This window comes from Myxocyprinus asiaticus, chromosome 4 (genome assembly GCF_019703515.2).
Source record: "Myxocyprinus asiaticus isolate MX2 ecotype Aquarium Trade chromosome 4, UBuf_Myxa_2, whole genome shotgun sequence".
Classification (NCBI taxonomy): Eukaryota; Metazoa; Chordata; class Actinopteri; order Cypriniformes; family Catostomidae; genus Myxocyprinus; species Myxocyprinus asiaticus.
Genome location: NC_059347.1, coordinates 43,508,598 through 43,523,259, shown reverse-complemented (window position 1 = coordinate 43,523,259; position 14,662 = coordinate 43,508,598). Strand labels below are relative to the sequence as shown.

At 35.9% G+C, this 14,662-nt stretch overlaps 1 protein-coding gene across 12 annotated transcripts in view; it reads right to left on the bottom strand.

Moving 5' to 3' along the window:
- Window positions 1-68: 68 nt before the first annotated feature.
- Window positions 69-14,662, bottom strand: part of LOC127432514 (splicing regulator ARVCF-like) — a 253,983-nt gene continuing 239,389 nt past the window's right edge. For 8 of the 12 annotated variants that reach the window (XM_051683768.1, XM_051683742.1, XM_051683750.1 and 5 more), the window contains 6 exons: window positions 12,624-12,735; window positions 11,487-11,574; window positions 10,250-10,303; window positions 9,490-9,581; window positions 5,764-5,876; window positions 69-2,711 (listed from right to left, as the gene is read on the bottom strand). In XM_051683768.1, coding sequence (XP_051539728.1) covers window positions 5,775-5,876; window positions 9,490-9,581; window positions 10,250-10,303; window positions 11,487-11,574; window positions 12,624-12,735 — 448 coding nt within the window. In that variant the 3' untranslated portion in view covers window positions 69-2,711; window positions 5,764-5,774. The other 4 variants (XM_051683737.1, XM_051683776.1, XM_051683786.1 and 1 more) reach the window with 4 other exon arrangements.

The window sequence follows — 14,662 nt, the reverse complement described above, 5'->3', positions numbered from 1 at the left end:
GTACTTTTATACTGTACTATACTGTTATAAATGAGGGAAAGAAATATTTAGCACACAAGACATACTCTTTCAGGCATGATTTATTGAAAACACACCAAAGTGATACTCTACAAACCTGCAATTTTCTTTAACAAGAGCAATTCTCTCTTCTGGGTATTAGTAAAATTAACAATACATTCTGTCACTGTGGCATTGTTCTTGAGTGCTAGGAAAGCATTAACAACTATATAATCAAAACCCTTTTAGTGTCTCTATCTTTAAAAGTTTATAATACAATGTAATACAAAGCAAAACCCACCACCAGTCTAGACTACATTGAGAACACAGTGAGTGAAAGTGAGGGGAGGCAGAGCGGAAACAGATTTGTGTGTGTTGATATGTAAAAGACAGAGAAAGAGAGAAAGACAGTGGTTAGGGACCAATAAAACATATAAAACACATTGATCTTTTTCACCAAACATGGAAAAAGGTTAAGGCACATGATAGTTACAAACACATTTGCTACCAAGTTGTACACATACTTAATTCTGATGCTTTTGAATTAGTGATATCTACAAAGGTAGGATTCTCTTGATTCCAACATCCGTTTCTTTCTATAAATATACAATCTGATGCAAATTCATACTCTGGGAACCTGTTGTACTACACAGTACCACAATCCTTTGGTTGTATTCTGCAGAAAAGGCAGTCAGGAACAGACAATCAAATTTAATAAGTGAACTAAAGAAAGGCTACATTTCTCGACATGGATGTCCACAACATTTTCATTTTTTATTATTAAATCTATTACACAGTTATTTTGTTATTTGAAGTTTCTGTTAAAACACTGGTAAAAAACAAAACAAAAAAATAGCTATAGAGGGTTATATAGAGTTGCGTGACAGAAATTAGATGACGGTGCAGACACATGTTGCTTGCCTCATATTATGAGAATAAAAACAAAATAATTTGTCCTCCTTGGTATTTAAATGGTCATCCCTTTTTAGGGCAGTCCAAAAACTGCTATTAAGAGTTAACTATGGATTTCTTTACAGGCTGATGCTCTGCCAGTGGAAATATTTACACCAATTGCTTTCTTCCTGATTTCCATGATGTAATATCCAATTTACAAGTACATAAAATGATTACTGGGAAACAGTGAAAACAACATTAAAACATCTGTCGTGCCTGTTTTTGTTATTTTCAAGATACATTTTTGATGTCAAAGTATTTTGTCTTGCATAACGTTTTACACCAAGGTGAAAGGAAAGGAAGTTTCTATCCCTGATTCCTCTTCTCTCTTTCTCCACCCCCTTACACCAGATCTGATGTTAATTACAATCTGGCAACAAACCAGATCATTTTGATCAAGTCTTCCAACTGAAAAAGAACATTAAAGATAAATGCTTCTATTTAAAATTTTAGAATACAATTTAAAATATAAAATATAAATAGACCACGAGAATGACAGCCTTTGATGCATGTTTAACTAAAGCAATGATATTTCTATTATATTATCATTTTTATACAAACAAGGCCATGCTTTATTTACTGAATACTGAATGTGCTCTAAACAAACTGTTATGGATACACATCTATCAATATATAAAGACCATTAGAAGAGTGTGAACTGTTTTTGTCCCTATTTGAACCTTTATGACCTAATATACATTTATAAAACAACAAAAATATAAAATGCTTTTAAAATCTACTTTTATGACAACAGGAGCAGGTGAATCCTCCTACTATCCGTCTTTCTACAATCTACATATTAACAGGTGTCAACCCCCCTTCACCCCATATTAAATAAACCATAACAATGTCAACCAATAGTTGAAGTGCCAGTGTAACCCAGCATGCTTCTGGGAATACAGGATCAGCAGACCAAATAAGATTTAAAGCATAGCAGCTCTCCATTTTTCAGCTCCGCTATAAGCAGATGTCATCGTGCAGGGTAAATCCCTGCTTTTGTAAAACAGTTCTCAGTGAGAAGAAAAGAACACAGTGATAATATGTCTTTAAAGTTGCTTTATAAAGCCAGCACACAGAAAAATCACAAAAGCGTGCATTTTGATAAAGAACCCCCAGACTTCATATGTGCCCCCACACCCTTGTAATCAACGAAAAAAACCTTACTTTTCCTCTTTTGACAAGTATCTTCCACTGACCACATCAGCACACCATTTTAGAAAACCCAAAACGTTATTAAAACTCTACAAAATGGAACAAATTTCACAATTCACTGCACTTCTGGGGGGGAAAAATAAATCCACAAACAAACAGTAACCAGGCAGAAACATACAACAAAAACAATAGAGGAAAAACTTTATTTTTTGTTTTGACATAAAAAATAGAGTTTTTATTTAAATTTTTTAATATTTCCTCTTTCCCGAAATCCAATTCTTTCCAATACACGTCCACATCCATGACAGCACTTCCTGTACACTCAATTCATCCATCAATCCAGATCCTCAGTTCAAGGTACACTTCGTCCAGTGGGAATGTACATATGAGAAGTGGTGTGTTTTTTTTTTTTTTTCTTTTTTAAATAGTTTCTTTTCTTTCCACTTTTCACAAAATATTGGATGTGAATGAAAATGTGAATTTTTCTCTCACTTTTTTAGGCAAAAGTCTTCAGACGAGTCCACATCACGGTGAGCTCTGCGGTTAATGGCAGTGGTGACACATGAAATCCTTGTGTGGTAAAGATGTAGCGCTGTTGCTAGCTAAGCCTGGAGCGAAGAAGGTGGGAACATCAGACGATATTAGTACAGATATCAGACTGAATAAAAATGTGTGCTTAATGATATATATTTATGTTATGGTCATAGAACAAAGATCTATTAACTTTTATTGACATGCATGGCAATGTTTGCAAAATGAAAGACTGAATGATGAATGAATTTTATGAGTTTGAAAGGATAGTTACAAACAGATAAAAAAAAAAAAAAAATACAAGCATTAAAAAGTGCACTCAGTAACTTTTTCCTCATTAAATATATTTTACCACAAAAGAACTTAATGGTACTTTTGAAAAATATTTTTAAAATGATATCCATTAGATTAAGAATTATTTCTGCGGCCAAAAAAAAGCAGTTTTATTCGCCCCATTCGACTGCCATGTTGAGATCACATGACAGCCGAATACTACTCCCTTTATTTCAGCAACTGCCCTATTATAGGACTTTTTTTTTTTTTTTTCGCTCACAGAATATATTCTAATCATGGCTAACTGTGAATAGCACATTTGTTCAATGCGTGATATGTGTATACTGTAAGTCCAAGATGACTGATGTATCAGCCAGTGCAACATAGAAAGAAAATTATTGAGTGCACTAGGGCTGAACAATTAATCGAAATAAAATCAAAACCACGATATGACGTACAGCGATTTTGTAACGTACTGTAGTGCGATGATCAAACTGCAAAGGCTGCAATTTAATTAAATAAATAATTAGTCTGCACGCACTGCACGCTGCACTTACTGTATGTGCGCAGCGCTGTTCTCTGTAGTGTTACACATACGCAAAGCATGTGCTAATGAGCGGAGCGCTTTAAATTTACAGCACTCTAGATTCACTAATTGCACATTAATGTAACTCTAAATATGCTTAGCTGCAAAAACATTATTATCCAAATCAATAGTAACCTCATAACACTGGTTTGGAGATATGGGCGTGGTTGAGCGACGTCTGTGGAGAGTGAGGCCGGGAGAGAGAGAACGGTAAGGATTGACACCTAGGTAAAATTGTCTCTGACAGCTGTTTTGTGTTAACAGTGAAAGCTGGAGGGAGATAAAAGAGCAGCGGAGCCGCAGTGAGGTAAGAGGAGACCTGAAGCTTACAACGCTGCAGAGAACAGCATGACTTTATGTTGAACTTTGAGGAAAGGACTTTATGTTGAAAGCTGTTGAATTTTTGTGTGCCAGCTGTAAAGCGACTAAAATAAATCACCCTGAAGTGTGTAAGCTGGTTCCCGCTTCCTTACTTTCCCTTTTAACTGACTTGAGAGTTTCACAACTGGGTTTAAATAAAGGCCCGCATAGCTATGCTGCATGCAGCTTCAGAAAAAAATAAAATAAAAAATAGTTGATGTTAATTTTATACAAAATATATTTCCATAATTTCTTAACTTAGTATTGGGTTTCAAAAAGTAATGATGAAATGTGGGCTGAGACCCTATCACAAAGTTGACAAAAACAGGTACACAGTGAACAGATACAATGTGAAGATGATGTGATTCTCTCCCCCCCCCCCCAGGTTCTTTTTTAAGAGGACTCAAGTTTGAACACCCTTTCTTGAACAGTATTTCTATAGGCAGTAGAGAATGCTTGCCCATGACTTAATTTTGGTCAAAATAAAAAATAAAAAATAAAAAACAATAATAAAAAGAATTATATATATATATATATATATATATATATATATATATATATATATATATATATATATATATAATTTTTTTTAAAAATGTTAATAATCATATTGCAGTTCAAATAGCAATAGCAATATTTTTCAAAATAATCGCAATTCGATTTTTTGTCAAAATCGTTCAGCCCTAGAATGCACCTTTAAGTATTTCTCTTTACAACTTACCAAATCTTAACCATGTAGCCAAACTCACAAAAGACAATGTGACAATGTGATACAATAAAACTCTTTGTCTTCAATCACATTTGTTTTCAAGAATGAAAAAATAATACGACCTCTGAAAGAATCCTTTAAATATAAATTAATCTCAGCCTACACACAGGATACAACTAATGGTGACTTAGATGTAATGTCAGACATATATGGGATGAAGGATGATAAGATGGCATTTGCCAAGCATGAGTGTGAAATAAATGGATGTTTGTGATGCCAACCGAGAGAAGCCAACATTGCCTACACAGTAACGTTTAATGGACTGTAAAAGAGAATGGACTGTACGGTAATAAGATATATGCAAATACATGCAATCTAGACACTGTATCATGTTCCACTTCATGACTGAAGAGGACTTAAATTTATGTTTAAAGCCCTCTTATCTCCTGCATGCACAGAAGCAGTCTCATCTATTCTGATAGTAGTGTCAAACTGATGTCTCTTTTCCACCAACAGGGTGCTGATCATGCTTCCTCACAAGGTAAAGTTTACAAATACAACAACAAAAACTCATTCTGGCAAGATTATTTTCCCTGTCTGTCTAAAATAAATAATATTATTTTTTAAATCAACTTATTTTATTTTATATATCATATATGTGAACTGACCGCTCAATTTGATTTGTAATATATTTAAATAACTTCTGACCGTTGCATCAAATGCAGCTTGTGTTGGCATAAAGATACTGAACAAATGACTTTGGATGTAAAAATATGTTCTCAAAACACGTAGGAGAGACGTTAAAATATATTCTAAAAATGCATAAGACTAGCAAACGAAGATAGTGATGCGGCATCCTTATTTGTAAGCAGGTTGTGCAGTAATATTGTTGGTCACTGTTCGGCTCTCAAATCAGTGGAATCACAGACCGGTTTTGAGAGAGGTTCACAGATCCCCTGTCCAAACAAGCACCATTTTGGTGGAAAAGAGGTAAGAGAGAAGAAAAGACATACTTTTTAAAGATATCTCAAGTGATCTGAACATGCATTCATTCAGATTAGTGACTGATAGTTCAGACAATGGCACTCTTTTGGGTTAGGTTGAGGAAATGATAACTGAGGGTGGGTGTTATTTCACAAACAGGACAAGCAAAAACAAAACTACAAACATAAAACATCCAAATCAAATGCAAAAGACCTACCATGCATGCATTTAGACCCAGGAGTCAACAGGCTGAGGTTTAACATCACAAGCATCCATCAGACTGACAGCCGGCCTGTTGCTCCTGATATAGTGTTTCTTATTTGTGTCATTCTGCAGCGGTGGGAGAGGGGTTCAAATCAGCAAAACCAACAGTTAAAACACACAGAGAAAGGCCATAGTTAGTCCTCATAATGAAGAAGCTCAAGGGTAAAATAAATCAAAGAGAAAAATCAAAGGAGCAGGGTTCCCACACTTTTTGACCAGCAAATTTCCATGACTTTTTCATGACCTTTCCGATGGTTTGTGATTACTGGATAAGGATTTATAAAATTATTCAAAGTCAGACCAGTTTGCTAAGGTATCATATTATGACCAGTTTGTGAACTGGTTCAACCGAGTCCTAAAAATCAACCAGCTCGAAAGATTTGCTTACAAATGAGACATCATTTTGACTTGCAAGCAAGTTTCACTCTACACAAGAGCAATAAATAGCCAATTAAATATTTTTGAGCAAAGTACTACAAAAGATTTAATGATTTATTGAGAGAAGATTTTATTATTTCCTTAACTTTTCCGGGCCCGGAAAACACAATTCTAAAATTCCCTGATATTTCCAGGATTTCCAGGACCATGGGAACCCTTAAGAAGGTAATTTAAAGGAATAGTTCACCAAAAAATGAAAATACTCTCATCATTTCTCTTATGCAATTCCAGATGTGTATGACTTTCTTTCTTCTGCAGAACAAAGATTTTACGAAGGGCATCTCAGCTCTGTAGGCCCATAAAATGCAGGTGAATTGTGACCAAACTTTGAAGCTCCAAAAACACATTAAAGGCAGCATAAAAGCAATCCATACTACTTCAGTGGTTTAATCAATGTCTACTGAAGTGATATGATAGATGTGGGTGAGAAACAGATAATTATTTAAGTCCTTTTTCACTATAAATCTTGAGATCAGCAGTTGATCATGATTTCAAGATTGACTATACTTCCTAGCAGGATCTAGCATTCTGCGCATGCATCAGGCACTATGAAGTGTAACCGAGCTTGAAATCATGATTGTGCTTTGAGAATGCAATGGCAAGATGTACAGTGAAAAAGGAGTTATATTTTGGTTTGTTCTCTCCCCAAACCTTCTTCTGAAGACATGGATTAAACCACTGGCTTCGTATAGATTTTTTGCTGCCTTTATGTGCTTTTTGGTGCTTCAAAGTTCTGGTTACCATGCACTTGCATTGTATGGACTTACAGAGTTTGTGCTTTGCAGAAGAAAAAAATCATACACATCTGGGATGGCATGAGGGTGAATAAATTAGATTTTGGGGTAAACTATCCCTTTAAGTGAACGCATGCAAAACAAATGTTGAGAATCATTCTGAAAACAACAAAACTTTGGCAGGCGTGATATTTAGGTGTAAGCATGGTTTGATAGTTGTGCCAACAAAAAAGCCTAGAGGGAGCAACTTGATTGTTCTATTGGGAAAATAAACCCATATTTTCTGCCAAACATTCAATCAATGGAAAATTATTAATTTGTGTCTTCAGTGCATGCCCTCAAAGTCACAGCGACAGGAATATAAATTTGTCATGACATTTATTTCAGTGAATTTGGAAAGCATATTTAAATAATTTGGCAGGCTGCATTTAAGATACAAAGCCCTGTCACAATGCTGAGACATACTACAGATGGTCCACAAATGTAGTTGTCAATAATTCAGTGCATCAATGTGCACATTTCATTTATGAATGTCGTGTGGCCTCTTTCAAATGCAGATACACAGTAAAGTGAATCGCTCTCACGCTGGGCTCTGATAGCACTCATCATATAAAAGAACTCTATCTAGTAATGCAGTCTTTCAACAGAGGCACTTGATATGCAAGCCGCCCTCTCCTTCAACAGATGGCGGTCATTTCTAAGTGGGGGAGCAGATAGCAGCACCAGACAGCTTCTTAATCAGCTCCACATTAATGACTTTAAATCACAAAGATGACATTTAATTATCTGTTCATGCACAATGTGGGGCTAACAGCGAATTGTCTAAGGGCAAAGTCAAGTTAGCTGTCATATATGGACAGATTTACAGATTACAAACAGTGGGGTTCTAAAGTCAAAAGTAGAAAATCGAATTTAAACCTGGGAATAAACTTCTAAAAGTTTTAGGACAATAAAAAAAATGTTAAAGATGCTATTAATTAAAATGAATAAGACATTTTTAAGATTCTGCACTATTTGTAGGTCACTAATCAAATATAAGCAATTATACAACTCTCTGGAATACTTGATTCTGATTGGTCAATGGCGCCATCTAATGGTCTGATATTTCTCAGTAACAACCGCACATCCACATATCAGACCACTCATCCGGGTATTGGGAGCCATCTTTTCTGCTCCTTGGATCACTGTGAGATTTCTACAAGTAAGCTAATTAAACAATTTCAACTCAATTCAATGTTTCATGTGAATTTATTTATTTATTTGGCAAGCAGTCTTGTAATAAGAGGCATAATAAGCAGTCAGATGATTATTAATTACAAAATAAACACCAACAGAACTCCAACGCAAACCGAAAGTGGATTTCAGTTGTTCATTTATTACTTCTCACATAATTACATTATTTCAACGCAATTCAATAATTTATGTCCATGTATTCATTTATTTTGTCAGTAGCCATGTAATAAGCGGGATAATGTACAATCAGCCAGTTGTTATCGCAAAATAAACCTCGAAATGGTGATCAGAATCCCGTCATGAAGCAGAATGTACATTATATTTATTAACCTTTTCTGTGTGAAGTTATATCCAATTTCACAGCATCGTTGCCATGAGAATGTTACTCTGTAAGCCCTAAAACCATAATAAAGTTGATGATTTAAACAACTTCACAGGTCAAGTAATAAATGAGTTTTAGCAGAAGAATTAATGCTTTTATAACAATTATAAGCTTTACATTTCTGCCTTTAAACCCTTCAAAAGTTTGCCTCATTCACTTCCAGTGCCTCAATGTAACCTTAATTGTTGCTTTTTTTTTTTTTTTTTAAAGAAAAGGAGGGACAAGTAAAATGTTTTTTTTTTTTTTTTTTTTTTTTTTTGGTAATCAGCATTATGCCACAAATGCTGTCGATTAAGATTAACATGTATTGAACCCGGAATATAACTTTAATAGAGAATCACAAGAGACTAAAATCACTCACAGTTGATTCTAATCTTCTGGTAGACTGGCATTAACATGTGTTGATAAACAACCACTTTAACAATTATTAAAGCAATTGCATTAGGTAACAAAGTGGCCTTTATTTTAAAGAAAGATAATACAAGAACTCCTTTAATGGAAAACCTTCCACAAAAAGAAATTTGTTATGAACCACGTCTGTGGTTACTCAGTAATTGCGAGAAAAATACAACACTACAGTCAGTGAGGTTTTAAGAAAATGCATAATTTGTTTAAATGACACTTGGTTTACTATTTTGTCATTTAATGCAATGACATTCATAATTTTAAATGCTTTTTCTATACTTATTGGGGCCACTGTCTATTGACTGTTAATATACCATTCTATCTCTTCCCTTGGAAATTTTAATGTGGGTGCCTGACGGAGTTAATGAGACAGCGCGGTTATAACTGCACTACCACAGACAGCACTGTCACACCATCTGTGTGTCTGCCCACTCTGAGATTAAACACACGTAGAAACGTGTCTCTCTTCTGACACTTCAGCTCTGACCTTTAATGGCTCCTGCTCCTGCAGGTCCGACGAGCCGTCGCTACTTTTGTACTTGGAGTCTTTGTCTCTCTGGTCGATTGTCGAATAGCCATCTAACGAGAGGAAAAGAAAGCGAAAATGATCTTTGTTATCATGGTCTGCATGTCAGCACCCTCAGCATGGTTCTTCAAACAAGCAGAGACAGATCCTTCAACCTTCAGCTGGGAGCATCCAGTACTTGTGGTGTGCACAGCTGTTCTTATGCTTACAGCTTGTGTGTGTGTTGGTTTGTGTGAATGCAGGGCATGTGTATTAGCTATCCCCCACAGGCAGGAGATTTCATCACTTCTTTCTACCCACTCAAACAGCATCACTTCTCCAGCCTTTGCCCAATTATTGTCAGTCAGGCTTGGAGAGGGTGCTGGCGCAGTGGAGAAGATCAGAGAGATGGCGCTATAATGAAGAGGTGGCACTCTGTTGATGTACAAGCAATAGTGCTTTTGTTCAAATTTGCATTGCCCAGAAACAGCAAACACAATACACTACAAACATCTTATTAAAAGAGGGTTTTTGCAGACAGCAATGGAATAAAGAAACGTATTCAAATGCACTTCAAATTAAATTACTTTTAAACCTAAGCACAACATCCTCCTCACAAAACTGTTGTTTGAGAGACATTTTTGAGGAATGGAATGTTAGAGGGATTATGTTTTTGTATTGTCGAAACACCAAATTAATTTGTAGGGTTTTTTGTTTTTAGGGCATGCAAATGCAGTCTTACCTGGACCGAATTCATCCATAGGTATCATATCTCCACTGCCACACCCTCTGTTGCCTGCAAAGCATTTTACAGGCTGGATTTTTCAATGCAATAGGACTCATGCTCATTTTTTAAATATGACCTAAAGCCAAAAAATTCTGTAGATTTAGTTTATAAGGCCTATTGTGTGCTCTAGTCAAGTTCTGGAAGTATAAACAACATTCATTTCCTCAATAAAGAAATAGATTTCTAGTGCTAAAATATAAATCTTTCAAGACCAGCCATGAGCTATGAGGTTGTAAGTGGTGGTATATGCTTCTGTAGAAGCCACAAGTCAGTGTGATTTCAACTCGAAATATTAGGTTTAATTGCAGAATTTCTTGTAAAATACTACATTACCCACAATCCTGAAGTGAGATCCACCAATCAGAGATTGGCATTGTTACTATGGATGCAAGAATCACTGCAATATTGACTGCTCACTCCCATAAAACATTACAAGGATGTAATCGAATCAGACCCACTACACTCTCAATTAACTGTTGATCTGATTATCATTCCAATGAGTAGTGCATTTCCTTATAAAAGTTGTTAAGTACACAGTTTTATTTTCAAACACTTTTTTGCCTAGAATAAAATGTAATGTTGTGATTTATGTAGAAGCTGGTTGGTTTGGTTCAAGGTTTGCATGTCTTTACTCAAGAAATGTTTGAAATACCTATGGAATAAGAAAAAAAGAGGAAATTATTATGTCACTGTTGCGCTCGATTCTCCACATTAATGCAAGCAGGGAATGAAGTGGGAATGATGGATGTGATCAAATGCATCTTTATCGTTAGCATCCATACTCATGGCAGTAATAAAACCAGTAAAGGAAAAAAAAGCCAAAGCTGTCATGCTTAATCCTCTCTTGATGAAATGTGTTGTGTTCGGGTGGACGGATGGCGCTTTTTATGGCAGCACTCAGTAATTTACCATAATTTTACTTGAGAGTGAATGAATAATGAGCTCCTATACCAGGGTCCATTAATCTGCTGTCTGATGCTCATTAATCATTCTGTATCATATGAAAACTCAAATGACCAATTAAAGTGCAAGAGATGGGGGCGGCTGCACACACCAGCTGAGCAACGGGGGTGAGAGCTCAAGTGTTCTGCCATGTGTAAAAACACAGATAGTAGTAGAGTCCAGGAGATTGGCTCACTCAAGAGCTCTCCTGAGCTTACAGAATCGTCTCTGTTTGTGGCCTTATGCTAACCTTGGTTCTTCTCCATCAAAGGCAGTGTAGTGTCGTCGTAGCCAGGCTTGCAGCTCTTGGACCCTTTGGGAGTGCCAGTCGCTAAAGGCTGAAAAGAGTAGAGAAGAAAAGACTTCCAAAATTTAGGACGGAGAAACCACCTTTACAAAAAATCACTTAGACCTTAAACTAGGTGCTCCTTTTCTATATATAACATGTGTAATAAAGAATGCATGAGGCAGCTCAAATACAACTTTCTCACAAAAACTCAAACTCTCACAAAAGGAAAAAAAAAAGCAAGAAACTGAAAATTTTACATAAAGAAAATTGTGTCTTTCTAGTGCCATTTAGTTTAGATTTTTTTGCATTGTGATTACTTTCAAGACATTAACGCACAGTCCACCTCCCAATTATCATTACTATAATGTGAAAAACAATAATGATAAACTGCAATCGTAAAGTGCCTTTGTAAGCATATGTCATGTTATTTGTTGTACTAAATGGATTTTATGGTCATTTTAATAAAAAAATCTGGAAAGGAAGATTTTCAAGCAAGATTTTACTTCTGGATCACTCAGCGCACAGTATGTGTGACGCAAATTTCATCATCAGTCTGCACAGACTGACCACGCACGGCCCAGATTTTCTCGAAAGGCGGACGCTGTCCTCATCTGTGCGCATTGTCTACGCATGTGCCTGCGATTGACTGCACTAAAAGAGTATCACAAAGCAGTTGTAGTGGGCATGCGTCGAATGCGTTCGTATTCGCTCGTGGTCAGAAAAGTATATTTTGAAAAGCAATGCGGTTAACCGGGCATGAGCCATTCCGGAATGCACAAAAACAAAGTATTGTACTGGAAAATGACACAATGCAATGTAACAAAGCAAAAAATTGTAATGGTCCTAAAACAGACTTTTTAAAAATATTTTGAATCAAATAATATACAGATTACTTAATAATTTATGAATTGCAATCATTAAGTATGACACAGAAAGGTACAAAATGTATTTATTTAAAATAAATATTGATAGTTTTTTCTTCTGATTTTGGGGCGAAATATGATATTATGAGATTCCCCCTTCCCTTCTTGGGCATTTGGTATGTAAAATGTAAGATGGATAAATAATAAAAAAGTTTGTGTCTATGCTACGCTCTACCTGGAAGTGCATTTTATTCCAGCCATCCTTGATCAGGGCGTTTCTCAGCTCCTTATAGCTCCAAACCGTCTGTAATACATGGGATGCAGCTTTGGTCTCCCTTGCTGATTGGCTGCAGTGCATAAACACAGTAGGAAAGAAGTATGAGGAATCCAGAGCCCATAGAAAAAAACTCTCAAATTCAAATTCAAGGTCTTCTATTCCCCTCCCAGGAGCCTGAAGTCACCACAGCTCCAATCTCCAACCCCTGTGGCCACAGATTTCTTCTCTTTTCACTTCATTAGCTTTTCCTGTGATCCTCACTTCCGTAATTATCAGGAGCCTACAACTTCAAAGCCACCTCCCCAGAGCTAGAGAGCAATAGAGGGAGGCCATGTAGCCACTCTCCAGTCAAGCATGTAGTGTTTAAAAAGTTAATCTCCCACAATCAATATTTAGTTTCGGACAAAATCATGCTCAGGCAGAAACGGTATAAATGATGTGAAGTATTAAATGAGGTCAGATGTGGAAAGGATGGGGGTGTTTGTTTAACATATGGCTTACTCTCCAGAGCTCCATACAGCTTTTGATATCTACAGCACTTTATCTAATATTCAGTTTTTCACACGCATATATTAAGGATGCCATGAGTGTTGATGAAAAGAAGACACTTCAAAAAGCAGGAAGATGCAAGTCTTGCTGCTGTTTTTCTGTGAGGTACCAATGTAAGATGTTTACACAGATCAAAAACCTGTTGTTCTGTACATATTGCACTAAGTGAGCCTTAATTCTAATAGAATGAGGTGGATGAAGAGGGTTGACTTGCAATGGTTAAGGAATGGGAGTCATCTTGTTTGTAAATAGAATGATAGGGTTCACACATTCACAATCTAAGGCAATGTTCACACCGCTGTTGAATGTGGTCCATCTGTGACTCAGATCTGTTTTTTTTTTTTTTTAATAACAGTGTGAACAGCAAAAATCACATTGAATCTGACATAAATTCCGATTGGGCCACTTTCATATTTGTAAAAAATTATGTACTTACAAGATACATATGTGATTGTTTGCAAAATTTGACTTTAGTGTGAACAGTCAGGTTGGAATCCATGTGATTTTTACATCAGTCTAACTTGACATTGGTCATAACTGTGTGCATAGTTGATCCTTGATATGAATCATACTGTATATTTTTTTAATTGCACTATGTGATATTTGTTAAAAAAATTATATACATAAGGTCTTAAATGTACTTTGGACAGTGGCAACTGAAAGTGACAAAATAAAATTACATTTTGATTCAAGAAAATGTGGGAATTTTGGGTCCAAAAAGTCCAGAAAGTCCAAAATTCTTCTAATTTCATATAATAAACTATAATATCATATTTTTAGTAAATTTGCTGATGAAAATATAATGAACATTCCAGCTTAAGAAGTTTTACATATGCGGGTTAGTTTAAGAACGATGCCTGTTTAGACTAGTGTCTAAAATGGGTAACGTTTAAAAGGTCATGTGAACCACACCAGAAAGAGAAAAAAAAAAAAGTGTCTGAATTTGCGAAATTGCAAATCTGATGAAGGACTTGCTTCTTGGCAGTTAATAATGTATTGAAGAAGAAAGAAATGTCCACAAACAATTCCACAGGTGCTCCAGATCAGGGATAGGAAGTTGACAAAAATCCACATCTAGGCACTCTTGTGGGGTTTTAAGTTAAAAAGCCTTTATTGTGAGGGCTACATATTATAAAAGCACCAATGCGTATCGGCCCAAACAGGCCTTCATCCAGGTGTCACAAAATGAAAGACACAGGAAGTGACTTAATAGTCTTCCCATAGTGCTCTACGCATACTGGCCACTAGAGGCCTAAAGTTGTATGACACCAACATCAACTTTCAAGCAAAACAAAAGTGAAACAATATACAAAATTAATTAATATATGTACACAGTCAGAAAAATAATAAATATTGTACATTACCATACTGTACCAAGTTTCTCGCTGTTTTAATCTTTTCAATCTATCTCCATTCCGAATGTCACATGACACCTGTTCTTTACCCAG